General features: G+C 40.5%; 2 protein-coding genes across 2 annotated transcripts; both read left to right on the forward strand.

Annotated features, from left to right (window-relative positions):
- Positions 1-416: 416 nt before the first annotated feature.
- Positions 417-1,394, forward strand: LOC121165943 (vomeronasal type-1 receptor 90-like). Its single transcript, XM_040994964.1, has one exon. It carries the CDS (start codon positions 435-437, stop codon positions 1,392-1,394), a length of 960 nt encoding a protein of 319 aa, XP_040850898.1. The 5' UTR covers positions 417-434.
- Positions 1,395-12,764: 11,370 nt separating this feature from the next.
- On the forward strand, positions 12,765-13,679 carry LOC121165899 (vomeronasal type-1 receptor 90-like). Its single transcript, XM_040994908.1, has one exon. It carries the CDS (start codon positions 12,765-12,767, stop codon positions 13,677-13,679), a length of 915 nt encoding a protein of 304 aa, XP_040850842.1.
- Positions 13,680-14,390: the final 711 nt, after the last annotated feature.

The raw sequence follows: 14,390 nt of genomic DNA on the forward strand, positions 1-14,390 counted from the left end.
GGGTCTGACCCCGGATTTCAGTGATCCAAACACATGAGCCACCACTTACTGCCACATTTTCAGGAAGATGGAATAGAGAGTAGAGTTCTAGGCACGCTGAAATGGGATGCAGGTATCCCAAGAGGTCTAGCTTAACAGCTACTCCAAACACCTGACCTTGTAGTAATGGCAATATTTAGTGCAGAGGGAAGATGATCAAGTGTGGAGTCCAACAATGCTGCACATAATGCAGCCATGACAAAGCAGAGGTGGCCTCAGGGCTGTGAGGCACGTTTGTGTGTCAAATGCCAGGAAGGATGCTCAGGTACTGATCCCCACATTTTACTGAAGACAGCAATGTTACTGGAGACAGATGAAGGTACCAACATTTGTGATGAAAAAATATTTCTCATTTTCTCCTCAGACACACACTAAATGTTTCTTTCACTTTCCCTATGGATAAAAATAACAACATATTCCAAACCATTGACATGAGATACACCTACTACACTGAAGTCAGCATTGGGATCTTAGCCAATGCCTTCCTTCTTCTCTTCCACATCTTCACATTCTTTCTCCAACACAGACCCAAGCCCACAGACCTGCCTATTGGTCTCTTGGCCCTCATCCACTTGATGATGCTATCTGTGGGGATCAAGGCTCGGGGAATGTTTGAATCTCAGGGTATCTGGAATGACTTCATGTGTAAAACAATCTTCTACTCCTACCGGACACTGCGAGGCCTCTCCCTGTGCACCACCTGCCTGCTCAGTGTCCTCCAGGCCATCACCCTCAGCCCCAGGAGCTCCTGGTTGGCCAAGTTCAAACAGACCTCCACACATCACAACCTGTGTTCTCTTCTCATCCTGTGTTTCTTCTATATGTCCATTAGCAGTCACCTCCTCACCACCATCATTGCCACTCCCAATTTCACCTCAGAGAGTCTAATGTATGTCACTGATTACTGCTCTGTCAGGCCCATGAGCTATTCCCTAAGACAAACAGTTTCCGCGTTGGTGTCCATGAGAGATGTCTTCCTCACAGGGCTCATGGCCCTCGCCAGTGCCTACATGCTGACCCTCCTGTGCAGGCACAGGAGGCAGTCCCGGCACCTTCATGGCACCAGCCCTTCTCCAAGAGCCTCCCCAGAGCTGAGGGCCACCCGCACCATCCTGTTGCTCCTGTGCTTCTTCATGGTCATGTCCATTCTCGACTGCTTTATCTCCTCCTCAAGAGTCCTTTTGAACAATAGCCAAATTCTTCACAGTGTCCACACTATCGTGGCCTACAGCTATGCCACCATGAGTCCTTTGGTGTTCATCAGTACTGAAAAACGTATAATTACCTTTTGGAAAACCAACTGGGGAGGTGGGAGTCAATGTTTCATTGTTCTCACAGATAAGGTCTCTGAATGAGCCACTGCACTGGCTTCATGATGTTCTATTGTAACATCCAGTGTATGCTGTCTGGGGTAAGAATACTATGGAGTTAAGCTTGACACCTGGATTTATTTGTTTTGATGCATGCACATAACAAGTCATAATAGATGATGGGACTATGTACTTGTGCAAGCTGACATAAGAGAACTTTATGTATGAGTGGCTCCTCAAGACAGAGTTGTGAGTTTGATGTCACTTGTCACTGCATGGTGTGATTCACATAGTCACAGATTTAGTAAAGTTCAAAGTACTAAGAATTCAATAGTGATCTGTACATTGCCTGACTAGGTATCTAATCAGGTATTACCATAAATTCCCATATTATCCGGCAATTTTACTTCTGTATGTATATGCAAAATTGTATCGAATAGAAACTCTCACACATTTATTTGTTCATCAATACTCAAAGTAGCATTATTACAACAATCAAAGCAACCCAAAAAACCCAAGCATGTGTAAATAAATTATAGCTTGTACAAACAGTGGAATGTTATTTAGTCTCAAACAAGAAGGAAATTCTGCCACATGTTTCAATACAAATGAGTCTTGAAGCGACTATGCTAAGAAAAATCATTCTGTGCCCAGTGGCGTGGCCTAGCAGCCAAAGTCCTCACCTTGAATGCACTGGGATCCCAATGGGCGCTGGTTCTAACCCTGGCAGCTCCACTTCCCATCCAGCTCCCTGCTTGTGGCCTGGGAAAGCAGTCGAGGACAGCCCAATGCTTTGGGATCCTGCACCCGTGTGGGAGCCCTGAAGGAAGTTCCTGGCTCCTGGCTCCAGATTGGCATAGCACTGGCCGTTGCGCTCACTTGTGGAGTGAATCATCAGAGGGAAGGTCTTCCTCTCTATCTCTTCTCCTCTCTGTATATCTGACCTTGTAATAAAAATATTAAAAAATAAAAAAGTAATTTAAAAAAAAGAAAATCATTCATTCACCAAAGAACAGTCCATCTTTCAGTCTCTTTGAATAAAGTACCCAGAAGCTAATGGAAGGGAATGGATGCTCTTATTTAAAGAACTAGAGTTTAAGTTCAGGAAGATGAAAAAGTCCTGGAAATGAATATTGCTTGTGGCTGTATAACAATTCGAATGTACCTAAATTTACTGAACTGTACAGATAAAATTGGTTAAAAAGGTAGATTTTTTAATGTGCACTGCATTAATAATAAAGAAGTTTCTGATTATGTTCCAGACTATAGTAAAAAAAAAAATGGTTATCAGAAGCATAAAAGGCAAGACTTTTAATGCACTAACACGTAAGTTTTCAAAAGTTTCTAAATAGTACATTAAATTTGTTTCAAACAGTAATTTGAAGATTATTCCTTAGTGGCTCAAATCTTACTTCAAATTGCTCCAATGGAAGTCAAGGCATTTGTGCTGTGGTTCCAATGAGAACCACTCTGTTTTGATATGGGAAATGTTCACAGTGACTTTGGCACTTGTATTCACAGAACATTCTGACACTGTATAAATGATGCTACATTGGGCCCAGCGCAGTGGTGCAGTGGTTAAGGTCCTCGCCTTGCACGTCCAGGATCCCATATGGGTGCTGGTTCTATCCCGAAGGCCCCACTTCCCTTCCAGCTCCCTGCCTGTGGCCCAGGAAAGCAGTCGAGGATGGCCCAAAGCTTTGGGACCCTGCACCCACATGGGAGACCCAGAAGAGGCTCCTGGCTTCTGATCAGCATAGCATCGGCCGCTGCGCTCACTTGGGGTGTGAATCATCGGACGGAAGATCTTCCTCTCTGACTCTCCTCTCTGTATATCCGGCTTTCCAATTAAAATAATAATAATAATAATAATAATAAATTATTTTTTAAAATGATGCTACATAACATGCTTCAGCATGGTAAGAACACATAGTTTAGGCAATAAATCAGTACATAGAAAATTATGTAACTCTGGAAAGAATTCATGGGAAGAACATTACAGAGGAATAGTATGTTTTACCTAGAAAAAGAGAAAAAAAAACCTATATGTAAAATAATATTGGAGGTTTATGTTTTCCTGGCTGAAAACATCATATGGAATTAATTACATAGACAAATCCAGAGAACAGTTACAAAACCAAAGCCATGTATGTTCTATTGCCTAGTAAGCAAGCATATTACAGAAAGCTCATGGGAAATTGAATTAAATGATAAGTTCATTTTGACGCAAGAAACCCTTATATCTATGCATATGCAGCGTTATAAAAAGTTCATGAAACTACATATTATATAAAACCAACAGACTTAAAAAATCTTGCTGTGAAACCAAACAGCCTTTAATTTAGTTTTTCCAGGAAGTTTTCAAAAACCAGTCTCCATATTTTGAACTGGTAATTTTGCCTTTAGGATTGTAATCTAAAGTCGGTTCCAATTGGAATAAGAATAGCTGCTATCATTAGGGAAAAATGATGCAATATGCAGTTTCTAAATGTAAAGTATTCAAAAGATGCCTAAGAACCCCTGAGGTAACACAATAGGATTCTGTCTAACTGATTAACATGATAGAATACCAGAAACATTAAGAAAGAAAAACACAACTCAACTGAAGACAAGAACAGACACTTCATAAAGTAAGATATCCAGGTAACAAGTAAGCAGGTGAAAAACTGCCTAACATCATGTGTCACCAGGGAATTGAAATGAAAACTAGAATGAGGTTCCACTTGAACACTCACTGTTATGTCATTCCTCACAACCAACACCACCATGACAGATGCTGGTGAACTTGCAGAATGCAGGAATTCTCGTTAACAGTAGTGGCAATGGAACAATCTCTGTGCAACACAGTAGCCAGCTTGTTATCCTTACACAGACTTAACTATGTCCCAGTAATTATATCTCCAGAATTACCTAACAGATTTCAAATCATAAACACTGTCTATAAGAAAGTTTGAAGTAGCTTCCTGCATAGTATAAGTTGAAACCAATCAGGACACACCAGCAGAGGCAAAAAAAAGCCACTGCTATCTCTCCTTATACTTTCTGTTTAGCAAAGAGGAGTAGGTTAATGGCTCAGGAGGCTAATCAGCCACCTTTAAGCACTGGCATCCCATAGGGGCACCAGTTCATGTCCCGGCAGCTCCATTTGCAATCTAGCACCCTGCTTATGATCTTGGAAATCAGTGGAGCATGGCCCAAGTGCTTGGACCCATGCACCAACATAGGAAACCTAAAAGAACCTTCTGGCTCTGGCTTCAGATAGGCTCAGCTATATCCATTGTAGCCATTTGGGGAATGAACCAGTGGATGGAAGATTTTTCTGTCTCCTCCTCTGTAAAATCTGCCTTTCAAATAAAAATAAATAAATCTGTAAAAAATATGCCCTACTACTACACTTTTAATTGTCAGTGATTAATTCATATTAAATAATTATAGAAATTATTATATTAATTGTATACTAATCATATTTTTCTATTATTACTATATTACATAATATTGCTGTGTTGTTATTGAACATCAATATAATAATTAAAAGTTAGTGAAATGGACATTTTTCTATTAAATTATTTGCAGTCATTATCTGTGTCCCCACTAAACTAATGTCTTCCTGGCTTTTACTTATTAAAATTCTTATTAGAATGCATGATGAAGAGATTGATTAAATGCATGAAAATTAATTTTGTTAAATGAGTATCAGATTACTCAACACAAGAAGCAACTGCGTGAATGAAGAAAATCCATACATGACATAGATGCAAAGTTTTCCTGAGAAACTGGGATTTTGAAGAAAAAGTCAACTGAAATATTAGGAATGAAGAATTAACTAAGTTAAATAAAGTCTTGACAAGAGACATGGTGAGGCAGAAGAATCTCTGAAGTAGAAGGAAAATCCCTGGGAAAATCTCAAACAAAAAAACAACAAAGAAAACACCCAAAATTAGTGTCCAAAATGTATGAGATTCTTTAAAGAGACAGAGAGCTAAGTAGACATGGATAATCTCTCAAAATTTGGTCACAAGGATAAAGAACATTGAAACAGATCAATCATAGGGCACAGGAGAAATCCGTAATACAGAACCTCCCAGCAAAGAGAAGCCGAGGACCCAGATGGTTTCACTGCTAAATTCCACCAAACTTTTACAAATGAACCCATTCCAATTTTTCTCAAACTATTCAAAGCCAATTGAAAGGAAGGAAATTTTCCCAAACTATTCTATTAGCATCATTTTGACTCCTAAACCAGAAAAACATATAATGAAGAAAGAGATCTATAGACCAATATCCCTGATGAACATGGATGCAAAAATCAACAAAACATTAATCAGATCATTTGTCTGAACCCAATGGGAATTTATCCTTGTGATGTGGGGATGGTCCAACATATTCAAATCAATCCATGTGATACAACACACCAACAAACTGAAGAATAAAATTATACTGTCTTTATACATATGAGAAGTCACTTGATAAAACACGATTAAAAAAAAAAGCCTTAGGCAAACTGGGCATAAGGGTAGCCAGGAGGAAAAAAAGACAATGACACAAAGTAAGACATATCAAAGAGAAGTCAGCGTTTCACTGAGAACTTACTGTCGGGAGTTCTTACAACTTTTCATGAAGGCCGATTTCCTTAAGGAGCAAATTGTTAAGACTTCTGTGTTGGGTCTGGGCAATAGCCTAGTGGCTAATTTCTTTATTTAGTGGCTAAATTCTTGCCTTGCATACACCAGGACCCCATATGGGTACCAATTCATGTCCTGGTTGCTCCATTTCTCATCCATCTCCCTACTTGTGGCCTGGGAAAGCAGAAGAGGATGGCCCAAGGCCTTGGAGCCCTGTACCTGCATGGCAGGCCTGGAAGAAGCTCCTGGCTTTGGATCAACTCTGGCTATTGTGGCCACTTGGGGTGAGAACCAGGAGATAAAAGATTTTTCTCTCTGTCTCTCCTTCCCACTGTAAATCTGCATTTCCAATAAGATAAATAAATCTTAAAAAAAAAAAGAAAGAAAAAGAAAAAACCTCCCTGTTCCATCCCTATCATGGAAGCAATCGCTTTTCACAATGTACATTTTACCAAATGACATTCAAGGACAACTGAGGGTCTTTGTTCAGGCAAGAGCTTCCTGATACCCATCTGAAGGATTCCCTTGCCATTTACCACCACACCTTAGTCTCTGAACCTTCTAAGCAACACAGAGACACTTATCTGTTCCACTAACTGGGACTAATTTGGGTTTTCAGTTTCCAATTCAATTTCCTGCTGAGAAACAACAGATGATGGCTCACACAGTTCAATCCCTGCTGTATATGCTGGAGACATGGATTGAACTCCAAGCCTTGGATTCAGACTCTCCAACCTGATGTTGAGGGCATCTGGGGAATGATGCAGTAGATAGATGGGAGTTCTTTCCTTGTCTCTCAATATTTCAAACTTTTAAAAATACACACAGAGTTTTAAGAATTCATCCACATGACTCAAAAGGCTACGGGTGAGTGGGTTGTGTTTCTGGTGGTCTCAGGTGCCCCACTGTGGAGAATATTTTCATCCTGCAGGCACCATGGTGCTCACTCCATGTCTACTCCATCAAAATCTTGCAATGAGGGATCTGATACCAGCTACATTACAAGGTCATTTAAGCTTAGAATAAAGGGAAGGGAGGGGAGCAAAAAAAAAAAAAAACCTTTGGAAAATAAGCAAAACTAGGTTTCTCGTAATTCTTGCTGGCAGATAGCTGCTTGAGTAAAGCAAACCCAAGGTTGCTGAGTCTGCTGGATGATTAGAGGGAGAACAGGATTTTTGCTTGGCAGAATGGTCAACAACACACATGGGATCTACTGACCACAGAGTCTGCTGGATCAACAGCTCAGATCCAAGGAGCCATATCTTTGATCAGGGAAGGCCACAGTAGAATGGGGTTGGAAATAACAATCCCATCACGACGAAGTACAGATTACTGATGCACACACAATTACTCATGGCATTTATATCATATCCATGGTCTCACTGGTCTGCTTGATAACTGGCTGAGCAATATTGGCATGGTGGATATCTGACTTATACTTGATAAAATTGTGAACAGATCAAACTTTCCTCTTCTAAGAGACTCCCTTCCTAATGAGTTCAACAAAATGAAATCAGAATTTCTCCAGATCACTTTGTCTGACATCTCTGCTTTGGGAAAACAATGGCTACAGCTTTGCCAATATGAACCCAGGAGCCAGGAGCTTCTTTTGAGTCTCCCACACAGGTGCAGGTTCCCTAGGAACCGGGCCATCCTCCATTGCTTCCTCAGGCCATAAGCAAGGATCTGGATCAGAAGTGGAGCAACTGAGACACAAACCAGTACCCATATGGAATGACAGTGCTTGAAGGTGGAGGATTTGCCAGTTGAGCCCTGGTACCAGCCTCAGAAGAGATTTCCCTTTCTATGTTACTTAAGAGTAGAACTTGATACCTGAAACTAAGAGCTTGGACATCATGGAATCTATGACTAATGCACCTCAGAAACCAGGTGATGTGTATGGGAATGGGTATAAAGAAGAGGCTGCGCTCCGACTGTAGCGAGGACTCTCAGCATCTGGGAACACTTAGAGGGTCTCAGGTGTCTTTCAGTACACAGCAGAGGTCTCACACAGTGTGGAAAGGGTTGGAACTTAGATGACAGTACTTGGTAAGTCTAGGCCTGGGCCGCTTCCGGTCCTCACACAAGTGTCAAGGACCTCAGAATAAAGTTTCGAGCATAGGTTAATCATCCACGAGAGACTACAGAAAGATGAAGAGACAGATGACATGTTCCACTGGGAACTCCGTGTCCTTGGCTCCCCAGCAACATCTCATCACCGTTCTCAGACATCCACAGAGAGATGAGCTCAGGACAGCCTTTCCTTAAAGAGGCCACTGGTTCCTCTCAGGTGCATAGAATCCCCACCTGTGCTCCCGGTAAGTGACTCTTCCACAGATGGGGATCAGGGGTGGGTGGGCTCCTAGGCAGGTGAGGAAAGGGAGAAAATAGGACTAGAGTGAGGTTTTTAGAAGCCTCAAAAGAGATGAGGGCTCTGATAGTCTTCCGTGACTCACAGGTGTTCTCTGTGTGGCACAATGTGAAAAGTGTCTTAGAATAATTGATTTTTTAATTTGGGAGCCAGTAAAATATTTGAATTTATTCATATAGGACAGCTAACAGATCAATTGTAGTTTCCCATTCACTTCTTGAAACAAATGTATTACTTGACTTTAAAAACATACAGTTTCTAATTATTTTAGAATACAACTCTACTCTCTCATAACCACACATCTCCCTGGTATTACCTATTGGGTGAGTCTAAGTTTTCATGTGATATTAACAAATCTATTCTTTTATGAAGTGGTTATAACTACCATTTAAAGTTATTTGTGAAAGTTTGTTTTAAAAAATACCTTTAAAAATGCTTTAGATGGAAATGAGAATCTTTGTTCAAATCAACGTTGTGAAAAGTTAACCATCAGCTTCTTACACACTGTCTACAAGTCTCAGGAAGAGGTTTCTTGCCCTTATAGTCACAAATGTCATGTTGATCGGATCAGTTGTTAGCCAGTGAGGAAATTCCAAACTAGAGGATGGGGAAACAAGGTTGAAATTACACTAAAAAGAAATAGAGATTATATGAGGATTTATTCTTCCGACCAGCAAATTTTGAAAGAATAAAATCTCATAAAAAATTTTAAAGCCCCTCTCTGTTTTACTGATAAATAATCCACAAATGATTTTAGGAGGAAAGTCCAAATTAAAAATAATTTTTCATATACATTGATGTCTATGCTTGTATATAAAACTTTTTTACTCATGCATGAGATATTATTGATGCAAGATTTATTATTTCTGAATAATCTGTATATATCTATCTATCATGTGTTAGTTGGAACAGATAAATGTTCCTTTTTAGGAAGATACAGACAATATGGAAAAGGACAGTGAAATCTGATTCAACAGGAAATAGGCTGCTCCTATTTCACTTGATGGCGAAAGCCAATGCAGGACCGTCTTGTTAGTGTCTGTGAAACATTGGAATTTTTCAGTGAAAAACACCCTCTGAATATTCCTGTGCTGTTCTATGAGATAGCAAGAACTACTCTCATCGTAATTTTTCTCAGTCTACACATAAAGACATTGGTGGCCTAAATACCCAAGAGCAAGCAAGCACTCTGAACTGTACTTTAAAATACTTTCGGCTTGCATCACAAATATTCTTAACAGAGTTCTCCAGTAAATAGCTGTCGTTCATTTACATAAATATTTCCCAAGGTTGTTGTTTGCTATTCATGTGTGTCACGGCATCCCTGTGCATCACACTAACACCTCTTCCGTGAAAACTTTGTGCTGTTGTTAGCTGTTCCTCCTTAGCTCTCTTCATAAGTCTCCAGCGAGAGTTGTCTAATATACAAAGAGAAAAAGATACTCAAACACACAGAATTCCTAATAAGTGTGCACTAAGTATGGTCACTGTCAGCTACCAGACCGTGATGGTGAACAGCTGTACACCAATGACCAAAGTATGCTTTGTGTGTGTCTAAAGCTGATTACAAGTTCTGGACATAAGTCCTCGTATTTACTCATCATCTCAAGTCTAAGACAGATGCATGACTACGCTCAGGCTGCTGGGGACAGAACACACGCCCTTTCTCTTCTTTCCCTCACCCTGCATCTGTGCACCCACCAGGTCATAAATAGGAAACTTACACTGGGGTCCTCTGCGGGGTTTCCTTCTTCTATTTCCACTTTCCGTTCTCTTCTAACCACTAGTTCAGGTGCATTGACCCAAGAATTTTTCATTACTTTATGGTCAGTCTGATGATGCATGACCACAGGATTGACCATGATTTGGGGAAATGTAGACTGGCAGAAGTGACTGCCTCCTTGTTCTGGGAGTCCAATCGTATCCAGTTCCTCCTGAAAGGTGATTAGTCTTCACAATCAATGAACTCCTAGTGGTAAATTTTCAGTGAAATACTGATGTTCTTTGACATGACTTATTCCATGTATTCTTAGTTCTCCTAACTTTCCGACTTAACCTCTCCTTCCTCTCCTATGGTGTGCCCTGTCCAAATGAGAACTCTTTCAGACTTTCTTCCCTAACGTTTGCTCTGTGATCTATGTCCTTGTGTCCTATTAAAAGTCAGTTTGCTTTCACCTGCCTTGGGAGGCTTGGTTCCTCAGGAGGGCGGGTGCCGTCTCAGCACTGTCACTCCTAGGAGCCATATCAAGGAAAATCTAGCTCTTCCTGCAGATGGGAAGAGAGGAGCACTTTTCTGGGCTCCCCCACACTATGCTGTGCTAGTCAGCATTGTGTACTAGGAGGAACAGTGGGAGAGAACTCACTAAGAACATCTGTTTTAGCTTCTTTTATGAAACATTCACATCTTGGAAAGTGTTTTTCTAATGAAATATCAGCTCTCAAAAAATAGCTATTACTATTATATTGACATTCCTTTTCTTAGAATAATAAAGTAAAAGACAGCCATATAGCATATGATCCAGTGACAGTATAAACGTGTACTCAGCAGTGTGGGGACAGCGGAGTAAGAGGGGGACAGCCCCCTCTCCTGTTCTTCCAGGCAACACTCTTAGTGGGTGCCCATGAATGCAGCCAAAAGTGTCATTTCCTTGATCAGCATTCAGATAAAATAGAAGTTGACCTGCTCCTTCAGGGCAATTTCCCTTAAAGATATGATCCACCCTTTGCAATCGTACTATTTCCTGCCTTTCGGTATACAACTCCCTGATAAACACTGAATTTCAGTAATGCCTTAATCGCAACTGACCTCTATAAGATAACAGGTTAGTTTTATACTATCATGTATTCACACTTAGAAGGTTTTATTTTATAATCTGAATTAAAGCAAAGTCTACATAAGGAATTTTAACATGTTCTAATAAAATTGAATTAAAAGATGTTTATTTTTGCAAAATAAATTTTTAATCTATGCATAGTTTTAATAGAAGCAATTTAATGAAAATTTTAGAGAACCTTTTTCTACATAGAGCTAAATTTTCTTTTTTAAAACAATATTTTAATGTTTTTTTAAGTCCCAACATGTTCCAAATATATCACAGAAATCCTCATATTTCAAATGACTTAAGAAAACAGAAATTTGGGTGCTTGCTTCAGCAGCACATATGATAGAAAACAGAAATTTGGAACGTTATTTTCATTGCAACCTTTTGGTGTTATATTAAAATATTTACATCTATCAGATGTTACTTTAAAATACGATCAGCGTATTTCATCTCACTTGCATGCATTGACATTCTCAGCACAGGTAAACATGGCTGACTACTCAGAGCTGCGTGCTTAATAGAAACACGGAGACAGGTGGATGACAGGACAAGCATTTCCCTGTTTCTCCTGAGCACATCACAGGATCACACTTTATCTTGCTAAATGCATCAGTGGAGATGAGTATGTCACATATTTGATCAATTCTTTTTCCACAATCCAAGGTATAGAGATGAAGAAACTATAGAATAGAGGTTATTCAGAGCCTGCTTCTGTGGCATTCACTTCCTCCCACTCCTTTGGGCAGGGGCAGAGCCAGCCACTTAAGACTGCACTTTCTCAAGAATTGCTCTTGAGAAAAAAGTTGTTGCTGTCCTTTTGAGAACAGTAATGGCTGCACTTTGCATAGAGATAATTGTTTCCTAGCCCCTGTATCTGTTTCATACATTTATCTGATCTTCTTGTGAGGAAAGTCATTCTAATAAGTAATGTAAATAAGATGCTCACCTGTATAGATGCAGCAATTGGGGCTCACATGTTAAGTGACAACAGAGGTTCACACATTGAGTAAATGTCAAATCATAGACTTAAACTTAGTTGCTACTAACCAACATTTAATCTGTTATGCATTAAAATATTTGAAAATAAATTAAACATGGAAAATAAGACAATCATGCATATGGATATCCCATTGATGCTTGCTGCATTGGTCATCTGTTTCTACTTTCAACTTCTAAAATCTCATTTGAATTCTCCAAAAAAAAATAATAATAACATTTTTACTATATGCCCAGAGATGTTTTGGGATTTTGGCCAATATAAAAGGAAATAACTCATTATACTGACTTTGAAAAAAACACTAAAGGTGAAAGTCAGGATAGGATATACATTTCACACAATGGTATTTTTATCCTGCAGGTCTTATGGGAACTTGCTAATGGGAAGTATTACCCAGTCAAGGTTGGCAGGTATTGGTCGAGCTTGGAACAAAGTGGATTCCAAGAAGCTACAGAGTAAATTTCACTATTCCTGGGACTGATTCACGTATTTTCATGAAGGAGTAGTTGTAGTTGAAATTGATAACAGTTAACATTTCTTAAAAAATAAATTTCACTATTTTTTCCTCAGACATATACTATTGTTTTTTTCTCAAAAAAAAAAATGAGTAAAAACAAAATACTTTCCAGATTTATTGCCATACGAAATGCCGTTTTCTCTGAAGTCAGCATTGGGATCCCAGCCAATGCCATCCTCCTGCTCTTCCACATCCTTTCATTCTTACTAAAACACAGGACGAAACCCACCGATCTCACCATGGGGAACTTGGCCCTCATCCACCTGGTGATGCTGATCATCTCAGGGTTCATAGCCACAGATGTCTTTGGGTCTCAGGAACAATGGGACGACATCACATGTAAAGGAGTCATCTATTCCTATCGGGTGCTGCGGGGCCTTTCCCTGGGCAACACCTCCCTGCTCAGTGTCCTCCAGGCCATCACCCTCAGCCCCAGGAGCTCCTGGTTGGCCAAGTTCAAACAAACATCCTCCCATCACAGCCTGTGTGTCTTTGTCCTCCTCTGGGTCTTCAATTTGTCCATGAGTGCTCGTCTCTTAATCTCTGTTGCTGCCACCACTAATCACACATCCGGGAGCCTTTTGTTTGCCACTAAATCCTGTTCTGTTTGGCCACAAAGATACTTACCCAAGCACACATTTTCCATGCTGTGGATCTTCCGGGATGTGTCCCTCACAGGGCTCATGGCCCTCTCCAGTGCCTACATGGTGATTCTCCTGTGCAGGCACAAGAGGCAGTGCCAGCACCTTCACGGCACCAGCCTTTCTCCAAGAGCCTCCCCAGAGCTCAGGGCCACCCGCACCATCCTGCTGCTCACAAGTGTCTTTGTGTTCTTTTACTTGACAGACTGCATTGTGTATTCCCTCTCAGGAATGTGGTGGAACAGTGACCTCATGCGTCTGTGTGCCCAGATATTGCTGGGCAATGGCTATGCCACCGTTGGTCCCTTGGTGTTAATTAGCAGTGAAAAACGAATGATCACCTTTTTCAAATCCATGTGAAAGAAAGAAAGAAATTATTCAGGGGGAAAAATAACATGTGTTTAGATGAGCAAAATTTTTACTTCAAAATGATTCATGATTGTCTGCCAAATATGCTCTCTAGGTTCACTGAAATGTATGGAGTTTAGATTTCTGTATATGTGAAACTATTCACTTTTGTGTGTGTTGACAAGTAAATGATACAGCTTTTAATCCTGTTTTTAATCCAGCTTTTAAAATGTTCTGGGGCCTGTGCTTTAGCTTAGCAGGTTAGGCCATTGTCTACAATGCCAAGCATCTCATATGCATGCTGGTTGCCACACTTCTAATCCAACTCTCTGCTGATGTGCCTGGTAAGGATGCGTAAGACGGTGCTTGGACCCCTGCTCCATATGGGCAACCAAGAACAACATCCTGGGTTCTGCCTTTGGCCTGGCCCCATCCAGTAACTGCATTGATTTGGAGAGTGACCAGCTGATGGAAGATCACTTTAACTGTCTTCTCGCTCTCTCTCTCTCTCTTTCTCTCTCTCTATGAGTTTGTGTGTGTATGTAACTGTGAGGCATAGCTGCTAAGCACCATACAGACAAGGTTGGAAGTAGCTTGAGCAGGTGAGCAGGATCATTCTGGGAAAGATTCACAAGGGTGAGATAGAGCACTCACTGCAGGGGAGCCCCCACACTGTAAATGGAGTGGGGTCTGTGGCTCAGCTTCCCACCTGGTGGCCTAGTC

The sequence above is a fragment of the Ochotona curzoniae genome, unplaced genomic scaffold (assembly GCF_017591425.1).
Source record: "Ochotona curzoniae isolate NIBS_2020 unplaced genomic scaffold, NIBS_Ocur_1.0 contig_908, whole genome shotgun sequence".
Lineage (NCBI taxonomy): Eukaryota > Metazoa > Chordata > Mammalia > Lagomorpha > Ochotonidae > Ochotona > Ochotona curzoniae.